Source organism: Nasonia vitripennis, chromosome 5 (assembly GCF_009193385.2).
Source record: "Nasonia vitripennis strain AsymCx chromosome 5, Nvit_psr_1.1, whole genome shotgun sequence".
Taxonomy (NCBI): Eukaryota; Metazoa; Arthropoda; class Insecta; order Hymenoptera; family Pteromalidae; genus Nasonia; species Nasonia vitripennis.
In genome coordinates, this window is record NC_045761.1 from 13445965 (window position 1) to 13468771 (window position 22807).

At 43.3% G+C, this 22807-nt stretch overlaps 1 protein-coding gene and 1 long non-coding RNA gene across 5 annotated transcripts in view; both read left to right on the forward strand.

Moving 5' to 3' along the window:
* Positions 1-13842, forward strand: part of LOC100119203 (neurotrimin) — a 265784-nt gene extending 251942 nt beyond the window's left edge. For 3 of the 4 annotated variants that reach the window (XM_031931958.2, XM_031931957.2, XM_031931955.1), the window contains 8 exons: positions 606-813; positions 1193-1348; positions 7086-7214; positions 9204-9341; positions 9475-9645; positions 9740-9805; positions 9954-10022; positions 10559-13842. In XM_031931958.2, coding sequence (XP_031787818.1) covers positions 606-813; positions 1193-1348; positions 7086-7214; positions 9204-9341; positions 9475-9645; positions 9740-9805; positions 9954-10022; positions 10559-10743 — 1122 coding nt within the window. In that variant the 3' untranslated portion in view covers positions 10744-13842. The remainder of the gene's footprint in view (positions 1-605; positions 814-1192; positions 1349-7085; positions 7215-9203; positions 9342-9474; positions 9646-9739; positions 9806-9953; positions 10023-10558) is intronic. The other variant, XM_031931956.1, reaches the window with a different exon arrangement.
* Positions 13843-19512: 5670 nt separating this feature from the next.
* LOC116417681 lies at positions 19513-21064 on the forward strand. Its single transcript, XR_004227933.1, has 2 exons — positions 19513-19791; positions 19883-21064. It is a non-coding gene; the product is annotated as an uncharacterized LOC116417681 (long non-coding RNA).
* Positions 21065-22807: the final 1743 nt, after the last annotated feature.

Consider the following 22807-nt stretch of genomic DNA (forward strand, 5'->3'; position numbering starts at 1 on the left):
CGACTGTTGGAATAACGCGGAACATGCTCCTCGTGCAAATGGGAATTACACCGCTTGCATTTGCGCGACTTATTCCGCGTGTTCCGCATACTCAAGAAAGCTGCCCCGCGACGACCTCTCACCTCTCGTATATTATATAGGTATACAGATATGCGCGCGCGTACGCGGCTGTGTGTGTATACATAAGTAAGGGACACGCCGGCGGGAGAGTCGCACATATTGGAATTGGCGGCTGGCGCTGTACTGCACACAGGTACACGCCGCCGCGCGGCTATACGCAGGACTTTCGAATTCGATTTTCATCCGGTGCAAGCCAAGTCGATTCGACGGTCGGATTGCACTTGAAATATCTCGACTCGCGCTGAGAGATAAGAGCACTTTGGGACCTTTTTCTTTCCTTATTTTTACGCCCGCTCCTTTCTTCTTTCCGCAGCCGCGGCACGTCATGTCACTGAAATTTTCATAAAAGCTTTTACCGCGCGCTCGCGCCGCCGCCCAAAAGATTGTCCTACTCCTGAGTTTCGCGCAAGGCCCTTTGGACTGGGTGCATTTTTTCCTCCTATTCTGCTTCATCCTTTCTAATGTTTTTCATTCCGCTGTTTCAGGTCGCTTGGGTTCGGGTAGACACCCAGACGATTCTCTCGATACACCGCAACGTGATCACGCAAAATCCTCGGATATCGCTCTCGGTCACCGATCACCGCACCTGGTATCTCCACATAAAAAACGTCCAGGAGATCGACAGGGGATGGTACATGTGTCAAGTGAACACGGACCCCATGAGAAGTCGCTCGGGCTACCTGCAGGTCGTCGGTAAGTCTAAAAGAACTCGGAGAAATTCTTCTAGCTGCCAATTAATCGCGACAAAAGAGATCGCTGCGCATAATTTGATATAGCCTGTAACTCAAAGCCTTGATTGATCAACGTCAACTGGTTTAACGATGTCATTATATTCGCGATGGCAGAGAATTATATATCTGTATGTATATAAATTCAATGAGCAAAGTGGTGCGCGAGTTAATTTCCCGGAGATACCTTGAACGTCAATTTTTCGCCAATTTGAAATGAGCGACAAATTGATTATTGCGGACAATTGAGGAGAATCAATTGCGTCGCGTAGCGTGTACGCGGTGTAGAAAGCGATTCCGCCGACCTCATGTCGTTTCATCTTAATCATGGTTTCTGATGACAGTGCCGCCGTCTTTCGTTACCAAGGAGACCAGCACGGACATGGTTGTGCGGGAAGCTTCGAACGTGACGCTGACTTGTAAGGCGACTGGATATCCCGAGCCCTACGTTATGTGGCAGCGCGAGGACAGCAAAAACATCAACTACAACGGAGAGAGCGGTAAGCGCCTTTAATACATCTTTTACGCCGCCCCCCTCTTTATAGCCGTCGTTCGCAGAGAGGATATGACGAATTATCGAACCGACGCGCGTACAGGGGCTTTAATTAAAGAAGGCGGGCGAAAAAAGCTTGCGTTATGAAACTCCGCGCGATCGCGTACGAATAAATAACGCACTCGCGTTTAATTGATCAAATCCGGTAACTTTCGGGCGGAAGAGCTTTTATTTTTTTTCCAAATTTACCATGTCGGGGATTAGCGGAGGGCTTTGCGCAGCTAGAGAGAGAGGTGGGGGGGGGGGAGTTTTACAGGACATCCATATGATATACGCACGCGAGCTGCATCTTTCATTATCGCTCGCTTTAGCGCATCACGTGCGGCGCAGCATCTGAAAGCCGCCAAAAACGCGGAAAAAAGCGGCGACGGCGGCGCGACCAGTAGCTCTCGATAAATCAATTCCGACTGGTAGCTACAACCAGCGGCGGTACAGCGCGGCAGCATCGGAAATGAGCCGGTTGACGCTCGCGTACGCGCGTATAACTCACTTCGTACTTGCGGTGCAGCTCTCGCGCGCGCAGTACGAATTCGGGCAACCTTCAAATTTCGAATACACACCTATCCGGGCGTGTATACAGCGCGCGGCTATTTCGACAATCAATTATTACTGGCTCTACGCAGGGCGCATCGCATCGCATCGCGCACGGCGCATCGAAATTCAAGCCAGTCAGTGCAGTCGAGCTGCGCCCGCTCTACTCTAACATAATTATTCAGCCGCGAATGACACTTTACGGAAGCTCGCGTGCGCGGGCGCCCGCGCTGCGCCGCGCGAATAAAGCTTCCTGAAAATTCGGCGACTCGTTCTGCCGTGCATGACATAAAACTCGATTTTTTCCCCTCGCTCGCCCACGCTCTCCATACTGCGCTGCTGATGCGTCGGCAGGCCAGCTGCTCGTACGGTCACCGCTGCTGCTGCTGTTGCTGCAAAAAAAAAAAAACTGCGCGCTATGTATTTTAACAAAGTCACTTTGGAGAGCGAGGGAAAACGAGCCCATCCGGCACCGAACTGTGCGGATTGCCGCGCGCGAAATTTATTTTTATGATGCCCGCGCGCACACATATTCTTTGCCAATCTGCATAATTTACGCGAGAGCTCCGCCCGACATTAATCAATTAAACGAATCCTTTGTGCGAGTCGCTTTCATGAATTATTCGCCGTTCGTTTTACGCTTCCATTCTGTATTCATATTCTTCTCCGCGTCGAGGTTGTACTTTTCTAAGCGGTACATCACGGGAATTGCTCGGTAATTTGTTATAGCGCTTCGACAAAGTTCTCCTGCCGATAGAGGGTTGAACAGTCGTTCCAAATAATGGAACAATACTTTTGCCCTCACTTTCACTCGCGTCGACAACAGCTTTATGCAGGCCAAATCAATTTCTGAACTGCGCTTGCGATATTCATCTCTATAGTGTTACCATAGCGTCCGGTCGCGCGTGAATTCTGCAGCCCCTGCAAGACGTTTCTGAACCTCTTTCGATCGACCTACAATTCGCGAAGAATGCCGCCGCACTCGCTGATTCACATCGCCGCGTTCTTGTGTCAGACGACAATATCTTACTTTCTCTCTGCCGCTATCTCGGTCATAATTGCATAATTTAGAATGTCTCGTTTTCTTCGATTGCTCGTGCATGCATTCTATATAATCAATAAACTTGACGATTCTATATAATCAATAAACTATATATTCTATATATCAATCTTGATACGCATCGAGTTTGCGAAGGTTCACATTATCAACTTCTTAGACCAATCCCTCTAAAATTTTCAGAATTCAATATTTATTGATTACGCGGTATCGTCATTTCTGTCATCAATCATTTTAGACAAGATTTTTGATTTTCCTAATAATACAATCTAGCTGTTGCAAGATTACTCGAGACTGATCGATGGCAATGTAATTAGATACGTTGCTGACGTGTTCATATATTTTTTGCATACAGCACTATCAATCACTAATTTTTGACCCAATACCATCACCGTCTTTGCAAAAGCTCTTCGAGGAGCAACTAAAAAATGACGTTTAGCGTTTCGAATAGTAATCGACGAATTTAGTCAGGCGGTGAAATCCGATTCCCTCATCATCTTGGTTTTCGGGTGATCCATCTCGGATGAAAATTGTTTAGGAAAGCTCTGAAAAGCTCAGCGCATTACAGTCGGATGTTTGTTGCTCTCTCTCTCTCTCTCTCTCTCTTTCTCTCTCTCTCTATTTCTTTCTCTCTCTCTCTCTCTCTCTCTCTCTCTCTCTCTCTCTCTCTCTCTCTCTCTCTCTCTCTCTCTCTCTCTCTCTCTCTCTCTGAGGACAGAAGGCCGCAGTGCCCCCACCGCCATTACTTGTCGGGGTTGATAGCTCGCAGACATCCCAGCTTTAGGTTCCGGGGGAGCAGCCCAGCGTGGCCTAGCCCCTTTTCTCCGAAAAGCTCAGTTTTCTTCCGCTACTCGCCTTCTCCGTCCTCTTCGCGACTCGTAAAAACACCGACAAAATGGAACGAATAAAAGAATTGTCAAGACGCGGAAAAACTGGGAAGAAGGAGGAGGAGAATGCGGGACCGGAAAAAAGAAACGAATGAAACAAAGGGTAAAAGCGCCGAGGTAGAAAAAGACAAAGTCCAAATTGAATATAGCTGTTGAGTCATTGCGAGCTACCAGGAAGACGCGTACACGAGCGAAGGTATGAAAGATTTAGTTTCCACGGAAGCCGTGAGTATCCGGCGACGCTTTGCCAAGCGGTAAAAGGATTCGGGCCGACTGGCGAGCCGAGGTGTATATATCAAGATCATATCATATTACGCGTGGAAGAAGGTCTAATTCTTCTTTTTTCCCCAATAACAAGAAGATTCGCGATTTTAAGATTTATTTTGCAGAAGCTGTAAAAATAACCAAAGGATTTCTTTTAGCGGCGCATCCTGAGAGCGACGGACGCCCTCTTTTCGAAAGGATGAAAGAGCTGAAAAGTGCACCCGTGGCATCCAGATAGCATTGATTCGTAGTGACCCGATAAAACAAGAAATGAACTCGGAAGCGTTCGAGGTAGAAAATCAAGAGCGACGGTTACTGCATTTCGCGCGATTCCTAACTACGCCAGCTGTTTGTATGTGTGTGTAGTGCACGTATCAGTAAATTCGCTCTGCCTCGCTATATTTTCGCGAGATACATCTTGAGTAACGTTTATTCGAGCCTGGCTCCATTATGGCTGTATAACGGCGTTCGAGTATAGCGGGAAAATAATATGGAATAGTTCATACATAATTTTACGAGGCTCGGAGGTCATGAAAATTCATGGTGGTAACGATAACCATCCTTATAAAGTTGTGACTTCTAAAATTTAATAGACACAATGCGAATAACCTCGACGATAATTGAGCCACATACACTAACGAATGCCATTTTAACGGAGTACTTCGATGCAGAAAAATAATACGACCTTCCAAGGGTTTTGCACGAGAGAATCGAACGCGCATATCGGAGTTATTGAAACGGAAAAAGTCCAGCCAGGAAAAGCGGATTACTCGATAGAATGTCAACGACTTATTCGCCGCCGCCCTTTGCGCACACGGGCCTCTGAGCGTTACACTCTTTCACAACAGTCTCGATAAAGGGTGGGTCCATTGTTTTCGAGGAAACGCGTTAAATCCCTCTCCATCGTCGCGTGCCGAAGTTCGCGCGGGATAATTGCAAGAGACAAAGCGCTCGCGCGCCAAGAGCGAAGAGTAAAAACTGCAAGTGCGCACCGCCAGACCAGAGCCCGAGGCGACAATATATTGCCATCGCTCGTTTTTATTCCGTCGAATCTCCCTCTGCTCGCGCTCTATCTCTATCATTCGCGCTCCGCAATTGTGTGTACAGCTGCGCCGTACACGCCGCCGCGAGAGAACGAAATGAAATTTCGCGAGACAGACTATATACGCAACGCTTTCGTCCCTCGTCGGCGGCGGGGCCACGGCGCATTGAAGCCAAGTTTTACACAGAGCTTTTCTCATCTCCCGGCTGCAGAATGGCTGCCGCCGCTGCAACAGTATGCTTGCAAGCGGCTTGCAGGCTATTTGTACGGCTGGCATGCACGTAGAGGGAGAGAGACGCACTGGCTTGTGCCCGCGCTCTGCTGTGTCGAGGGGAGTAAGTTGCGCGCGGACTGTAGGCCAACGGCACCACTGGGACTACTTGATTAAAGCCCTCTTCGTTTGTTGGCGCGCTCTTGCGACACGCTGAGCTGATTCTCGCCTCCCGGAGTCACTCCCTCAACAGGCTCCCTTTTCGCTAGCGAGACGCGAGCTGCCGCCGCAGGCCGTTTTCAGCTCCCGCGTCTATGGCCCGAAAATTTGAATAAAATCGATCTTCAAAATGCGCTCGGATTGCCGAGATTTCCCAAATGAATACGACACGATGATTCGCGCCCCGAAGCCCGCTGAAAGTACGCTTTCGAGTGCGCTTTATGGCCTGCGTATTTTATTGCAGCGGATCAGCGCGCCAGGAGGAACCGAGCTTTTATGACAAAGCTCTTGGCTGGGCTGCAGCGCGCTAGGCTGGCGCCCGCTACGCCTTTTTTACTTTTATTACATCTTTTATATTTTTATTCGAGCCTGTTTTTTCATCCTTTTATCGACAAACTTATATAATTTAAAAAAAAAACGAAAAGAAAACGTAGAACCCAGTGAGCGTGCTATTCTATATCGGCGCGCATGATCATTAAAATTATTCGACAAACAATGTTTCACTTTATTTGCTCGGTGCTCCTCCATTTATTTGACCTTATCGTTTCTTTTCATCAAAGTACGTTAGTTTCTGTATTTACGTCCGACAACGAAGTTTATCTCTCTCTATCCATGTTGGCGCATGAAGCCATTAACACGTCTGTTATCTTTTCGAGTGTGGAGGCCATTTTCATTACACTGTTGTGATGCTGATACCCGAGCTTACAACTTAAACAAAAGACAAAAACTATCCGATCTTCGCAATGCGCGGCACGAACTGGGACGTAATTTCAACAGCCCTGCCTACTTCTGAATAAGAATGCGAAAACTTCAAAAAAATCATTTAATTATGCGAATTATTAATATCTGCGCAGGAGCGGATTCCTCGGTTATGAAAAGGAATGTATATAGGACGCTGCATTGAGTATTTCATTATGATCTCGGTACAATGGGCAATCGGGGACAAGCACGTCAAGGCGTATTTCGTGAAAAATATTAATTTTATAAATCAATATTATATGTCTACTGTCTTCTAATTAAATGTCACGATGTGCGCTATGCGCGTCTTGCCTTATACAGACTTGAATCGCCGATATCCTGTTATAGATCTCATTATGAGTATTACTGAACGCCTCATATTTTATGAAAAACATACAATATTTCGTACTTGAGATTGACTAGCGAGCGAAAATCTGGACCTCTTTCATTGATAAATTCATTGAACGATTAACTCAACAAAACAAAACTTCCCTCGTCGGATTGGGTTAAAGAGTTGAAATTTAGATGGAACCAAAATAGTTTATCTAATTGTATATTATATCCTAGAAAGCATATGCTAATCAACGTGTCCGAAAGAAAGTTGTTTTGAATTCATGCATACGTAATTTAATCTATTTTGCGTTTCTTGCAACTTTGCAAAGTCGGACAAATTATACTCCGTGTATGACTTTCGGAAATTCTGGTAACATTGCATTTTGGTTTTATCTGTTACAGTCGACGTTGTCAATGGAGAAGTACTGCATATCACAAAAATTAGTCGTTTGCACATGGGCGCATATCTGTGTATCGCTGCTAATGGAGTACCTCCAAGAGTCAGCACGAGGGTCGTTTTGAAAGTGCAGTGTAAGTAAAATTTTCCCGATTGATTGATAACAAACTTTTTCCAGAAATATAAAAAAACGTATTCTTAAGAGTGATCATACGTATAAAACTGAATAGACTGCGAAATCAATACGCGATCCCCGCTTTAATTTTAGTGGTGATGGTTCAGTAGGCCAAATGTTGGACTCATAATCCATAAATCACATAATGAAGCTCTACAAATTAAACTGTAACTATAAACTGTGAGTTTCACTTATCAGAACATCATTATGTGGCATTGAAGCAATGCGATGATCGGTATGAGCCTCAAAAATGGACTTGGATATAGAATGTGTTAATAAAATAGAGCAAATATTTTGCTAATTTATTAAGAAAAGGCATAATAAATTGTTTTGCAGCTAAACACGATTTCTCTTTTAGTCGCAGAGCTTCTAGCTATACTCGGGAAATCTAGATAATATGAAAGGGACTACAGAATATACGAGAACTCTATGACCGTGTATCATCCAGTCCATCGAATCTGAAAAGAGAGAGAGAGAGAGAGGGGGGGGGGAAGAATAGAGAATTATGAAAACAGATAAAGAAAACATGGCTAACTCGATCGATGGACATGACTTTATTCTTTCCTAGGCGTATTATAATTCGTTTTCTCAATTCCTCTCGTCATTTGAAATGCCTCATTATATTCTCGATTTGTGATTTGCAACTTGACCCAGATACGATGCGATGGCTCTGAATGCTCCGTTAGATTTTTTGCGATTATTCCGGCGCTTGTTCATATATGACTCGGCCGCACTGCTCTAATGCTTAGCTCAGAATTCTGGGCTCTTAGTAACAGCGAGAGCATCTTCTCTGCCTTTTCCAGCACATTAATCAATTCCCTACGTCCCTTTCTTCCTTCCGCCCTCATTATATCTCCACCGTACCTTTGCTACTCGTTAAAATCGAATGATCCTCTTAAAATTAAACTCGTGTCCGATTAACGTTGCACCCTCAGCATTTGCACATTTCATTATCTACTTTTTCCTTTTATCCTATTTCCGTCATAATTTCAAATCGTATTATCAAATATATACTTCCGCCGCGTTTTGTTTTCACGAAATCCACGAGGATTCCTAGAAAATACGGTTTATACATTTTCCGCGCAATTGAGTCATGAAAATAAATGTTTTACGCTCAATGACGCAAATGCGCAAATACGCAATCATGAACATAATTGCTCGAAAATAGTACTTTTGTAACCGCTATTGCAATCAAGCTATATGGCGTCGCGGGTCGTTATTTTAAATCTTGATACCTGCGAGCAACATAAATTGTCAATCACTATGAATGTTTACAATATAATATATAATCATTGTTTTTGTTAAGCAATATTGAATTCATGACGTATGCCGTCATTTGTGTGCGAATAGTGCCGAAACGTATTTCTCTTATTCCTCCTGAATTTGACACAAGCTTTCATTTTGTTAATTCTCCATGCAGTAAACGCATTCTCTATGGCTCTCTATATACGTATCCTATCCAAATGAAATGCAAATATGTACACATTTGACAAAGTTACAGATCAAAATTTGCATTCACGTTGTATTTTATGAATGATTGATGCTTCCGAAAACAACTCTAATATCAGTTGCCTCTATTCACAAAGAAAAATTTGTGATGATAAAATTTTCAGTTGCATGAAACTGCGTCGGGAACCTGTCTATAGAGGTATTAGTACAGATGTATGTGAATGTATAATGGTTAATAATAATAGCTTTGGAAAACACAATATGATTAGTTTAGTGATGCATTTTCTTATATTTTTATGCGATAAACAAGTTTACCCAAACTGAAATTCGTTTAACTAAATATGCCTTAACGATTTTAGCTAAACGTTAGCTAACAGCAACATCGATATGAAGCATTTTCAAAGCTGTTTTTTGCTATTTCAAGTTTTAGTAATGCAGCGATTTTTTTTTCCATTTCAAGTATTGCAGTTAAGTCAGGTAAAAACTATTTTGTTCATAGTTCCGCCAATGTTATCCATACCCAATCAATTAGAGGGAGCCTATATTGGGCAGGATGTGACTTTGGAATGTCACACGGAAGCTTATCCTGATTCAATTAATTATTGGACCACCGAGCACGGCACCATGATTGTTTCAGGTAAATTATTAATCATCTTGTACGCATTAGCTTTGTTCTTTGAGTTAAGGGAATACAAATTTGGCCCCCGTTTGAGTGTCAAGCTTATATGTTTATTTTCAACATCTAATGACACAATCTTGTTCTTGTTTAGGCAATTATCGCTCGGTCGTAGGTGACAAATACGAGGCAGAAATTACGAAAAGTGGATATAATCAGTATATGAAATTGAAAATTCGAAACGTTGGGCCTGAAGACTTTGGCTCTTACAAATGCGTCGCTCAGAATTCGCTCGGCGGTACTGACGGCGTCATCAAGTTGGATGGTAATTCTTTTTTGTCATAAATAACATTGAAGCGATGGATTGTTTATGACGCCTGCTTTACTCTATTTAAGAATTTGTACATTTTTCGTTGTAGAAATTCCAGCACCATCGACTACTACTCCAGCGTCAAATCACGTGACTTATTCCATTAGGAAAAATGGTAATTCATATTTTATCAAGTTATTATTATTATTCGCAGACTGTTTTTAAATAATCTGAAATATTCAAAAGACAAAGTCAGTGATGCAGTTATTTTTACGATACATCGAAAATGTACGGACCATCGATTTCAAATATTGTATTTGTAGGAAAAAATGGTAATAGAAAGCTGCACAATCGTCCGAACGACTATGAAGTAGAGGAATGGCGAGATTCAGGTTAGTTAAAAACAGTTTCCCCTTATTTATGGACATAGATGTATAAGTAACGAGCTATTCATAAGACAGTGAACACATTTTAAGTATAATTGATACGCTAGACAGTTTAGGCGATAAATGCGAGAGTAGAAGGACGCATATATATGGGTGGAGCAGGTTAATGTAAATAATTAGAGTTAATGTATTGAAATTCCCAGAGGTAGCGAGAAAACCAGGCAGCCTGATCGACTTTGTCGCGTCACTCGATTGACGCACCCACCGTGAGCATAGGCAAATAAAAAAAAGAAAGTTATCGATCGGTTGGTCTCGTACACATTGCACCACTTCCCTGTAGAACGAACGTCACAAATCGTCCGACAAAAATATCTTTGAACTTTATAATACTTCATTCAATTGACACTAATTAAATTCTCAGCTCCGAGTAAAAAATTTAGAAGCTTATTCTTGTTGGTCGAATAAGCCGCTAGGCAAGAAGAGAATGGACGACGAAAATAGAACGAACAGAGACAAACGTTGCTTTGCTTTTCTGTCGACAGATTACAAGCGTGAGTACGGCATGCCTTCGACGAGGCCAGGCGAAGGTGACGACGGGGAGGACAGCGACGACCTGCCGTCCTCGGGAGCTTTGAGCCTGGCACCGACGTCGGGGCCGGAGGTCGCGTTCTCGCTCTTCCTACTGCTGCTCTCCCAGGTGCTTGTGCCGGCGCTAGCCCGCAGGTGATTGCCCGAGCAGCAGCAGCTGCCGACGAGCTTCTTCCACATAGGTATTCTTAGCCAAGTTAACGAGCGCGCCGTCGCCGTCGCCGGGGACGACGACAAGCCCAAAGACGCGGCGATGACTGATCGCAGTGCTGCACTGCGGATAAATAATGCATGAGCCCGCCCCGTCGCGCACGCCAAGCTTTTTCGCGTCCGAACGGGTGTGAAAACAAAACAAACTTAGGCTACGTATATAAATATGACTTATATACATATATCGCGTATGTCTGTGTATAACCCCGAGAGTTCGCGTGCGTGTGAGAGAGTGCAACGTGTAAAAATGCAGAAGGTCGAGGGCGATGACGATAGCGCATTAAATTATTTTCGTACTGACGACTGTATACTAATGTATGTACAGGGAAGGCCAGATGCCAAGCCATCGCGTTTGACGGCCTCGCGAGCTCGCGTGCCTTCCTCATATGAGTTCCTCCTGAGAGAGGAAGGACCGCGCGCAAACAGCGCCGCCACACGGCGAGCTTAACAGTCTCATCTTCCCTGTACTACGCTCTGCGAGTACGGTTACGCACTTCGCATTGCGGGATATGAATTGATGCCTGGTTAAACTTGTGATGCAGCGTGCCCGGAAGCTCCGTGTCTCATTGAGTGACGCCAAGGGATGTAGGAATACCAAAGTCGAATCAAGTATCAAAACTATTATAACAGTCCTTTTATATTACAACACTGAATGAGACATCGCTCTGGGCATCCGTAACGTTCAGCTGGCATAGGATGAAACAAACGACACGCGTACAAGAAATTTTTGCCTTAAAAAGGAAGCATCAAAATTTTTCATTGACACACGCTCATAGTTCTCGACTTCAGAGCCAACAAAAGCAACCGTTCATAACGAGATTTGCGAACTTCTTTTGTATCCACGAAACAGTTTTGAACAACTACCATACGCTTGGAGATGGAGGGGAATCGCGGTAAGCAAAATGTTTCTTGTAAATGTGTTAAGCTAGTGAATTATGTCAACGCGAACGATTCGTACTAAACGTTTGCGACTTAGTGTACGTGGAAAAACACTTGCCGTTTTTCTTTGAAAAGCCAAAAGAAATTACCATTTTTATACTCAAAAAAAATAACATCTTTTCATACGACACTCGAATAAACAGCTGAATTGTTTCTTTGGTCGAACGATCGATCGACTGCATAACTCAATTACTAGTTAGTTGTTCAAGAGCGAAGTATAAATTCATTGTCATCTACAGTATGATAAACGTGGTGAATTTTTCCTAGAAAATCGCAAGTGAATAACTGCTATTTTGTATCATACAAAGTAAGAAGACGAATTATTATAGGAGAAAAACTGGGAGAACCAAGGTTTGAGCAGACGACTGAGAAAAAAAATTTTGGAAAACTATTGTACTTTGAATTTGAAATTTCCAATTGTTTCGATTTCCACTTTTCTCCACTCGCCAATTTTTACGACTTACGACTGTCAATCTATCAACAAGGCTGAACATTGCATACCAATCGCAGGAGAATTTTTTCTCGTTTGATAAGGTCTCTTGTGTAACGTCGTTTTAATAACTCGATTGCGTTTAAATGCAAAGTGTAAAACAGTTTACAAAATTTTATTCTCATAATCGTTCGAGAAACTTAGATTACATGTATTATAAATAAATAAATAAGTGAATAAACAAATAAATAAATAAATGGTAGAAAAGAAACGTGTGTGTATATATTTGTGTAATCGAACGAATGTATATGCCTGAAACGCGCACAGTTTATGGCGAAGTCACTTGGAAATCTCATCGTATACGTACCAAAGTTTATTTCGAGTTCTCTAACAGCTCCGGTACACGCGAACACAACGATTCATCGATCCGAGTGTTAGTTAAATACCGTTTCTTTCAGTGAAGGTTTCCGTCGTGGGATCTGTAAATACTGTATAGTCATAGACGAGCGTGCTCTTCTTTTATTGCTATACATTATACTATCAATTTCTTCCAAAGTCCTCGAAACGTATATCATACTTAGTTTATTAGAATTTTTTTTTTGTCAAAATTATTATATTTCAAAAGGTGTGATACGAACGCAGTGCAACTATCGAAACGATGCTGTAGCTATCCAAGTGGCTAGAACTTATTATTTGTTATGCGCATAGACGTAGTAATCTAATTGCCAGATGAGTAAAGTAGTAGTTTATTAAAGACAAAAATATAAACATATTTAAGCGAGATGTACTCACAAGTGCTCACGCTCTAGTGTCATATGGGACTCGAAAAACGCTTACGCAAGTATTAAATAGTTGTAAACTAAACGGAATAGTATGTTATACGTGCTGTGTTACTGCTGAGAAATGAGATGAATATTGGAGAGGAGTGGAGCTGGGGGTGCGTGATATTGATCTAATAAGGAAGAGGAGAGAAAAACGTCGTTCGATTACTTGAAATCTTTTTAAAACTCGTTTGTTTTGGAACTCGAGACAATCCCAGAGATCGATGTGCAAAATAATATACGAGTTGCGGGTTATATGAAGCCGAGAAAGTTCCAGGACAGCTTCGATTAGTTTCAGGTGCCGTTATTAGGTTGAACATCATTGTGTAGTCGGTAGCAAACGAGGGATAATTGAAATACTTGTTTCGAGCGTTATACACGTACTCGGATTTATTTTTGTTATATGGACGATATCTAGTTAGAAAGAGGTAAATTGAACAGCATACGAAAGCGTGAAGATAAATCAATCTGTTAATATTGTTGTGTGACGAAAAAGTCTTGTGCGCTGTGCTCATGCTTGGACAAAAATTATTTTTATGCATTTTATACCATGTACAAATGTATGTAAATTTGCGACGTCGATAGATTCCACATTCGTTTCAATAGCTATGTATCAAACATGTCTGAGTCTGAGTTTCTCGTTATCTCACATTATATAGAGTACTAGAGAACTACTGTATGTATATTGAAATGATAAACCAGAAGTATATAGTTCGAGAGTATCTGACGAGGAACGACGAATTCATTTATAGTTCGAAAGCGCGGCGCGAGATGTGCGCGACATTGAAACTATATTAAAGAAAAATAGGTAACGATTTGTTGTAATTAATATATATATATGTATATATATATATATATATATATATATATATATATATATATATAATATACATATATTACGTAAATATGAATGAATATATGAGTATATATAAAAGAAAAAGAAGCGTCATTTGTTTCTCCTCCAATTCTCCAGATCCTTTGTGCGACTCGCCAGAGATTCAGAGGCTTGAAAAGGCTGGACTCGGCAGGAAGATGGCTCGGCATGCGGCTCCGAAGACAAGGGCAATCCTCATTGACGCCATAATCGTAGTTGTTTTCGAGAACGATTACGAGCGCGCCCGGCGACCTCTCCTCGGTAGATTTCGCGTACGTGTTGATTTAGCCAGTCGGCCGTGCCGAGGAGCTTGGCACACCCACCCACATACACGCGCGCGGAGAGCAAGGGACGCGCTCCGGTGCATTTAACTCAGCGCGACTCTGGCTGGCTGGCCCGACCCGGCCTGCAACTACTTGCAAGTTTTGCAGCGTGCTGATGCGCAAAGCGCGAGCAGCGGCGCGCAGCGCGCGAGTGAGTTTACTCCAGTTGCAATAACTGCGGCCAAGTTCACTTCCTCCAGCGAGGCGGCGTCGTCGTCGTCTCGGCAGGCTGCTCTTTGCCTCGGCGCTTCTATCTGGCGCGCGCAACTTGCTAAGCGCTATTATTATTACCTCGCTCTCTTTCTCTCTCTCTCTCTCTCTCTCTCTCTCTCTCTCTCTCTCTCTCTCTCTCTCTCTGCGCCTCTATCGCGCAAGCGGCGAGCTCGAAAAATCGTCTCCCTATCAAATCACGTAATAAGCTGTTTAGTGTGCATGGCCTGTATCTGGGGGAGGTGGATTCGTCGTCGATAAAGAGGGGAAAATGAGCCGGCGCTAGCAAACTTGTTAATCTCGTTCTCGGTTTCTCGCGCCCGGACGCATTACACGATTCGACGAGCTTAATCGAGTTAGCGGCCGGACAAGGCTGTGCCGGCCGAGCACTGAATTTATCTCTCCGCGCTTGGTGCAACGTGTGTATAGAGGGCGAAATTGGGAGAAAGACAGCGAGAGAGAGAGAGAGAGAGAGAGAGAGAGAGAGAGAGAGAGAGAAAGAGAGAGAGAAGAGAAGCCAGTTAAGAAGGACGTGCCGAGAGTCCTCCGGAAAAATAGAGTTTCCCGACGTCAGCGCAGGTCGGAGCCTGCTAGACACACGGCTATACACACGTACATATACTATATAGAGGAGTACGTGCCCATCGGGTTCGAGTTCCCCCGCGCCGGGCGACGTTTGTGCATTCGGCAGAAATAAAGTAGCAGATCGAATCTCTGCGGGATTTTCCGGTCGATTCGTGTCTCTCTCTCTCTCTTTCTCTCTCTCTCTCTCTCTCTCTCTCTCTCTTTCTCTCTCTCTCTCTCTCTCTCTCTCTCTCTCTCTCTCTCTCTCTCGCTCTCGCTCTCGCTCTCCCTTCCGCTCCTGGCTTTCTAACGCGAGCGCGCGGAGGTCGAACGTAATCTCGAAAGTGTCTGCCGGCGCCCCTGGAGACCGGCGACGACTCAGACGAGCTACTACGTGTAGTCTTGTTTGTGTGTCACTGCAGCGGGCGCGCGGTGACTAAGTGCGCGCCGCCGCTCTCGCTCTATACCTGTGTAAGTATAACTCCGGCGCGCAGAGTATACACACTGCTGAGAAAAGCGGGCTCGCGCGCGGGTAGACTTTGCGGGGAAACTTTGGGCCCGCGGGCGTCGAAGCCCTCATTAGAGCCCTTCGGGGGATAGTTATGTACGTGTGTAGGTGCGGCGCGAGCAAAACGCACGCGCGCTCGCTCGCTTGTCCTTCTCGTCTGGGAAAGCTCAACTTGCGGAGCTTAATAACGGGCTCACTTGCGCAGATGTGCTCCCCTCGACACCCCCTCTCGCTCAGCGTCGGCATGATGAACGAGTCTGCAAATTCCGTCCAAACAGATATTCCTCGGCTGCGCGCGCTTGTTATCGAGCGTAAATTAACGCGGCGCGCGGACTTCTTTCCGTTTTCCCTGGCGAGAGCATATATTACCGGATCAACTCGTATAATCCCCCGCTGTATCCCACTTAAAACGCGCATGCAAACTACTACATCGGCCCGCCGGAGCGGAGCAAAAATACTTTAGTGCAGCTGATATTGGAAAGGCAAATGAGGCCGAACGCGATCTCGGCGCGCTCTGTAACTGCGGACACTGTTACTTGAGCGCGCGAGGGGGCCGGCTTTTCGGCCGACTCGCTACGCCGTATATGCACTGTCTGGGGTATATCTGTGCGCACTGTTGCAGCAGCGACCGAACGAATCGCAGAGCTGCAAAGAGTAGTAGTAGGAGGCCGAAACGAGTCAGGCGGCTAAAATATAGAGAACAGTGTGGCAGCTGACGTTACCAGAGTCCGTGTCACATTATTTTTGCAGGCAGCCATGCGCGTCAACTCTCTCTCGCGCGGCCAGGCGCTTCTCCGCCTCACCATGCGGCGTCAGCAATAACCGCGATTTTTCGAGCTCGATCATAAAAGCAGAAATTTTCCGCGGCTCCCACTCTCTGCTGCTGCCGCTGCTGTACTTTCTCTCGTCGCAATCTCTTTTCTCATTTCTCAAATCCCTCTCTCTCTCTCTCTCTCTCTTTCTCTCTCTCTGCATTATGTTGCTCGAAAATTTTCGAAAATATACATTATTTCAGGCGCGACGATTCGACAACGCAGGCGTGAAAATAAAGGCAGAGGGGCGATCAAAGAGACGACATTAAAGTCAAATTATGCAATTTCGAGCGGCGTCCGTTCAGCCTGCGTGTGCGTGTATATTAAACACGAGAGCCCGCTCATAGGGGCTTGAAAAATCCCTTTCATTCCACTTGGTGAATCGGGGATCGAGTCGGTGCGCTTCATCAGTCAAGCCTGCCAGTCCGGCGATGTTCATTTCAAGCCAATGATTTTACGCTGCACCGATAAACCAGCCGTGATTATACACCCCTGCCTGAATACGTAAGCGTATGCGTGTATATAGGTGTATGCAGGGTTAATATACAAGCGCGTTAATTCTTTCGTTATATATATTTATTATCCTGACTCTCGTGGATAAACGTTACCTATTTTTTCTCAATTCGAGCTTCCTATCCCAACCGCGATCAATTTTTTCCAGACAGATATTTTCCGCGTCAAACAACTTACGCATCAGATTAACGCCGCTTCCTGCTCACACACACACACACTTCTTCGCTCTATGAATACAGTCTCCTATCGAATTGACGCTTGAACGGCCACTTCTGTACATTATCCTCACATCACATGCATGAATTCTATTGCGGCTCTACAGCGAGTCGGCCGACGAGATTATTTTCATTGGCGCTGCGCCAGCACTGGGATCCATTTTATACCGGCGATGCAATTTGAATATTATTTTATTTCATGCGTTACATATACGCTGCCGTATATGGAATTCGTTGCCGTAATGATTTTTTCTTAACACGTACATGAAAAATACCCGTTTCCATGCCTCTAAAGTGAATGGCAAGCTGCTCATTTCGAGCGTGCGGGAGAGAATGGCTATTCCCTCCCGATACTCATAAACATAAAAAAACACTCAAAAATAATCAAATTTTTGAAAATTTTTAAAAAATATTGATATTTTTTTGAAAGAGAGTGGTTTACGACTCAAAATGCGCAACTTACCATTCACTCTATATGCATGAAAACGGGTCTTTACAGGCACTTGTCAAAAAAAGTACAGTGTGCAACAAGGGGGGGAGGGCAATGTCTACCTCGGGTGAAATTTGAGCACTCGTCTCCGTCTTGGGCGCTTTCGGCGCCCTCGACTCCAACTCGTGCTCAAATCTCACCCTCGTTAGAAATCGCCCTTTTCCCCCCCTAGTTGCACAATATACTATTTTTCTCGCGTCCACAATTTTCCAAAAATGAAACGAAAAAAGCGACACCGACGCCTGAATACATACGCATAGATATAACCGTTCCCGAAAATCAATTTCGACACAAAATGCGCGAAAGAAAGCGGAGCCGACGGAAGGCCAAATCTCGCGCAAAAGGATTGTTAGAGGCTCAGGCAGGCGTGAAGCGTTTCGGATAGCATCCATCAGGCGAGGATCATCTTATACCGGCTGGGAGTGTGCGCGCGCGGTATATAACTGCAGCAGTCGCGCAGGAGTACAGCATTTGTCATCCAGCTTTCAGTCGTCTGCGCGCGTCGTTGTTAGCTTGCGGAGCGCGCTGTTTCATTTTGCGGGTTTTTCGCTCAAGGAATACCGGCGGCGGCGCCTATACGATCCGTTTGAAGCTCGCTGCTTTTCGGGAAATCCAATTTTGCGCCTGGCTGCGCGCCTAGCGCCAGCTCGTGAGTCCTGATTCTCGCCCACTGCATTATATACTGGTACACACGGCTCCGCGGCGCATAAGTTGCACCGCTAGCGGGACTGTGTGTGTGTGTGTGTGTGTGTGCTGCTACGCATAGCTCAAGTTGAAACAATGCGTGGCAGCGCGGTTCCGCGCAAGGAACTAAATAAGCAGCAGCAGCAGCCGTCTGCGAAGCTTCTCTGGCTGAGCAAACAGAAGCGCGAGCGGCTTCTTCTTCATTTTACGCCTGGCGTGCGCAACGGTCTTCCTTTCGACGCAGTTCTATATATATATATATATATATATATACCACACACACACGCGCACACACACACACACACATATATATATATACCTGTATGTGCACTGCGCTCGGCTGAAAATCGCGCGTATTATTTATCAAAGCGCAACTGGCTTTTTATTTCAGTATTTATATTATATAGTATGGCTACAGTTATTTTTCATCCGCATTATACGCCACCGCAGAGTTATATTCGCAGAATCTGCGGAAGCTTTCATTTTTGTTTCGAGAAAAAAATGATCAAATATTAAAAGCGTGGTTTTTAGCCCTCGTTGCTGGCGAAAAAAGACACTGCAAAATTTGCTGGCGCGTAGTTCACTCCAGAATAATTGATCATTGCCATAATATGGATACTTTCATCGTACATGCGGTTGGACTGCTATTGACCGAGCTATCAATGAGATTAAGTACTAGGCGCGGATTACTAGCGCTACGTAAATCACGAACTACTGTATGCGCACGGAGTAAAAGGCCTGCCACCCACGCAGTGTGCGAGTACGTAGGCGACAACCTATGTAGGCTTATGTCCCCGACTCTGCATTTCGCTGCTTTCCCTTCTAATAGTCTATGGCTAGTAAAGAGAGGAAGTACACAGTTCTGTGTCAAAATTGCCTTCTTTAGCCTGCTTGTAGGCTACTCGTGTGCTATAAATGCATACTATTATATTCAGTATCCGTATTCGTGCGTCGATATTTTAATACGTATTTATATACAGATTTCTTTTTTTTTTTTATTTATTTATTTAAAAGTCGCATCAACAACGAGGTCATTAGTGACTACAAATTCCATAATAGTTTATTTCTTTTACAATAATAAGTTTACAAATTTGAAATAATAATTTTGCGTTATACAAATTACATTATTTTATACCTTTTGATAGATACATATGGGGGAGTTCGTTCGAGATTTACATATTTACATACATGAGAGGGAAAAAATAAATTTAATAAACATATATACTCATATACATATGCACACATACATATATATATATATGTATATATATATATATATATATATATATATATATATATATATTCGCATATAAAATAAAGGTATATATCGTTGATTAATTTGGTTTCTTGGAGGTACTTGATCAGGTTTGTGGTCTGGTTATTTAATATATCCTTGGCGGTTCCAATAATGTATGTGTTTCTTGAGCTTTCGAAGTTTTTGCAGACGCAAAGTATGTGGTTAATCGTCATATGTTTTTTGCAGGTTTCGCATTGTGGAGGCAGTGATTTTTGTAATATGTATTGGTGTGTAATCGTTGTATGTCCAATTCTTAGGCGAGTGATTGCAACTTGTTCTTTGCGAGAAAGGTGTAAGGTGCGTGAAATGCTCAAAAATTTCGCATTTCTACTTTCAGTATAAAATAATATCAAAACTCATATTAAAACAGAATCTCACTAAGTTATAGCGTAAGTGAGGGAGCAGCCGACGACAACAGCATAAATAAAGAGACTGAATAGCATAGAGTCAGAGAACATGATGACTCACTTAAACTCAATAGAATGCACTACGACTACATTATACAGAAACGCGAGAAGACGAGAGACGACGACATCGAGAGAGACTTTATCGAAACTAACGACAACGAAATTGAATAATCAACAACAAAACTATTAATAAGAGCGCGAATCCCCAAATCACAGCATCATAAACCAAACACTACAAGCTACAAGAAATGCACACACAAACATCTACAAGAGGCGCACTAACACACACACACACACACGGAAAGCCGTAACGCTCTGCACCAGCCACGAGCCAGAAGTCTTCCAAAGCCCGCCTAGCAAACGAAGAAGAGAGGTGGCCTGATTATAGAAAACCATATATACGCACTCAAATAAAAGCGACATGAGCTGCGAATATTCTTCAACGTAAAACAAGAATCAAGCAAGTAGCCACCAGCACTCCACAGCTGTGCAAACAAGCAGTCGCATACCTCAAAGCAGGGCACGGCACGGCTCAGAACGACAAACAACAACTAAAAGAGGAGAAGCCGGCTAGCAACAGGAACCGAATTTCCAAGAATAATAAGCATAAGAAATGCACAAGCGGGGAAATGGCCTAGGAAGGGAATTAGACCCTATGTACGTGTGATAGCGAACTCACGAAAATGACGACACAGAGGAATTAAGCCTTTTTATTGGATCTCTCCGCTAAAGAAGCCATCATATACCTCTGTCTCACCTACACGCCTGCTTATCACAAAAGCGACTACATGATATAAAAGGGCCCATCATAGACCGCACGCGTGGCTATTAATTCTACACTACAGACGCTACACGTTAGTACGATCTTCGAGACGGTTCTACGTAAACTAAGATTCGCGTCGGACTTAGAATCATTTTAATAAAATTAACTTAGAAGTTCTCGAAATAACGAACTTAAAAGAAATCGCGCTTAAATTCGGAATCAGCTCCCACAGATTATCTTACACCGTCTCTCGAATCAATCGTCTCTCGGAATCTCAAAGGTTTAAAGTTAATATTGTAAATTATCGATTTTAATTGTGATTGCGAAGCATCGAAGATTATAAAGAGCATAAATTTCGCGAAACTGGTTAATTAATCGAATAAACTGAATTATTACGGTACGAATCGTGAGTGAAGTTAATTTCAAACCTTTGTTCCGCCATCCCTCTCGTCACATAATTCGATCGTATTTCCGGCACCTTCACTAAGGACGAGCAGACGCAGTGCATTCGAAGAGGCAGAAGCAAGGACTACAAAAGGTAGGTGTCGACATAATACTCAATATAAGCTAGACAGATACTCTCTCTCTCTCTCTCTCTCTCTCTCTCTCTCTCTCTCTCTCTCTCTCTCTCTCTCTCTCTCTCTCTCTCTCTCTCTCTCTCTCTGAACTTATACTGCAGATGAAACGCTAACGTCCTATTTACATCACTGGAAATCCGAATATACTAAACCCACATTCGTTCTCTCTTAAGTTATAAAAACCAACTATTACACCGAGATTTATTAAGACGCCACAACGTAGAGTGACATCTTATTAGAGCGATTGTGTCAAATATTAAAAGAGAGAGAGCAACACAACTATAATAACAGACAATCGAGATAAATAGAGAGATTGTTGTTAGACCGACATTAGTGATAAGCAATAATATTCCTAATAAAGTAGTTTCCCGTTCAGGCATTCTTCGCCGTTCTCTGATCGCGAGAGTGTCTAAACACCAAAACGTTCAATTCTCTCTCGAGTTTCAAATCGTCTCCGTGTTTACTTTAAATATAATAACCACTAAATGATTCGTCCGTTGACAGTCATCATACGACTTAGGACGTAACAGGTGTTAGTTTTGGAGAACGTATCTTCTCTTATTTCATGTAAAAACATTTTCCGGCTTAATTTCCATGCCAGTCAGTATTTGATGTAATCGGTGTGCGTAAGGTTGAGGTGTGTGGGTTTCATTATAGATCGAATTATTTTCTTCAATGAGTATATTTTTAGCGATGGGGTTTTGAGGCATTGAAGCTAATTTACAACCATGTTTGCAGATAAGTATTTTTCTTCTATAGCTTAGTGGGACTAAGTTTGCCTCAACCGTAGTGCTAAGTGAGAGACTAGAATGGAAAATAGCTCCCAGAGCTATTTTAATTGCTATGTTTTGGACGGGGTTTATAAGGTGAGTATACTTAGATGAGTCGTATAGTATAGCACCATAATCTAGATTGAAGAGTATTGTAGCTTTATATGTATTTATTAATATTTGGCTATCTGCGCCCCAGTTTTTGTCTGAAATTGTTTTGATTAGTTTTAAGTCATTTTGTGTTTTACTTTTTAGTAGTTCGAGATGTTTTTTCCAAATCATTTTTTTATCAAAGGTCATACCATATGAAAATTGTACTCTGCGCACAATGGAATTTGCAACGCACAAACACTAGTTTGGCCGCAGAATCGAATATGGCAGTCGTTTAAAAATTACTCGAATTTCATCGAAATAATCCGGCATTTATTTCATTAAAGGTCTAAGAGACGATCCCTAAGTTTATTGAAAGCCAATAAATAACTCTTCCGATATTTCAAATTTATATTCAAATACACTCTGGCTGTTTATTGCATACAGCCCCTTGTCAATTTACAGCGAACGGATGAGGTGATATAATTTTACCTGTAGACTTTGTACTGTAAGTGTCATAGTCTATTTTCTACCAATAATGTAACGTTGAGTTTAAAAGGCGCAGTTTAAACTTTTGTACTGATAAAATTGATCCCTGTGCGTGTTTTTCATTAAAATATAGACCGAAAATATGATATTGACATACACATACTGGCATTTTCAAAAAACATGCTGTTATTAGAACGCAGCAAGCAACTTGGGAAA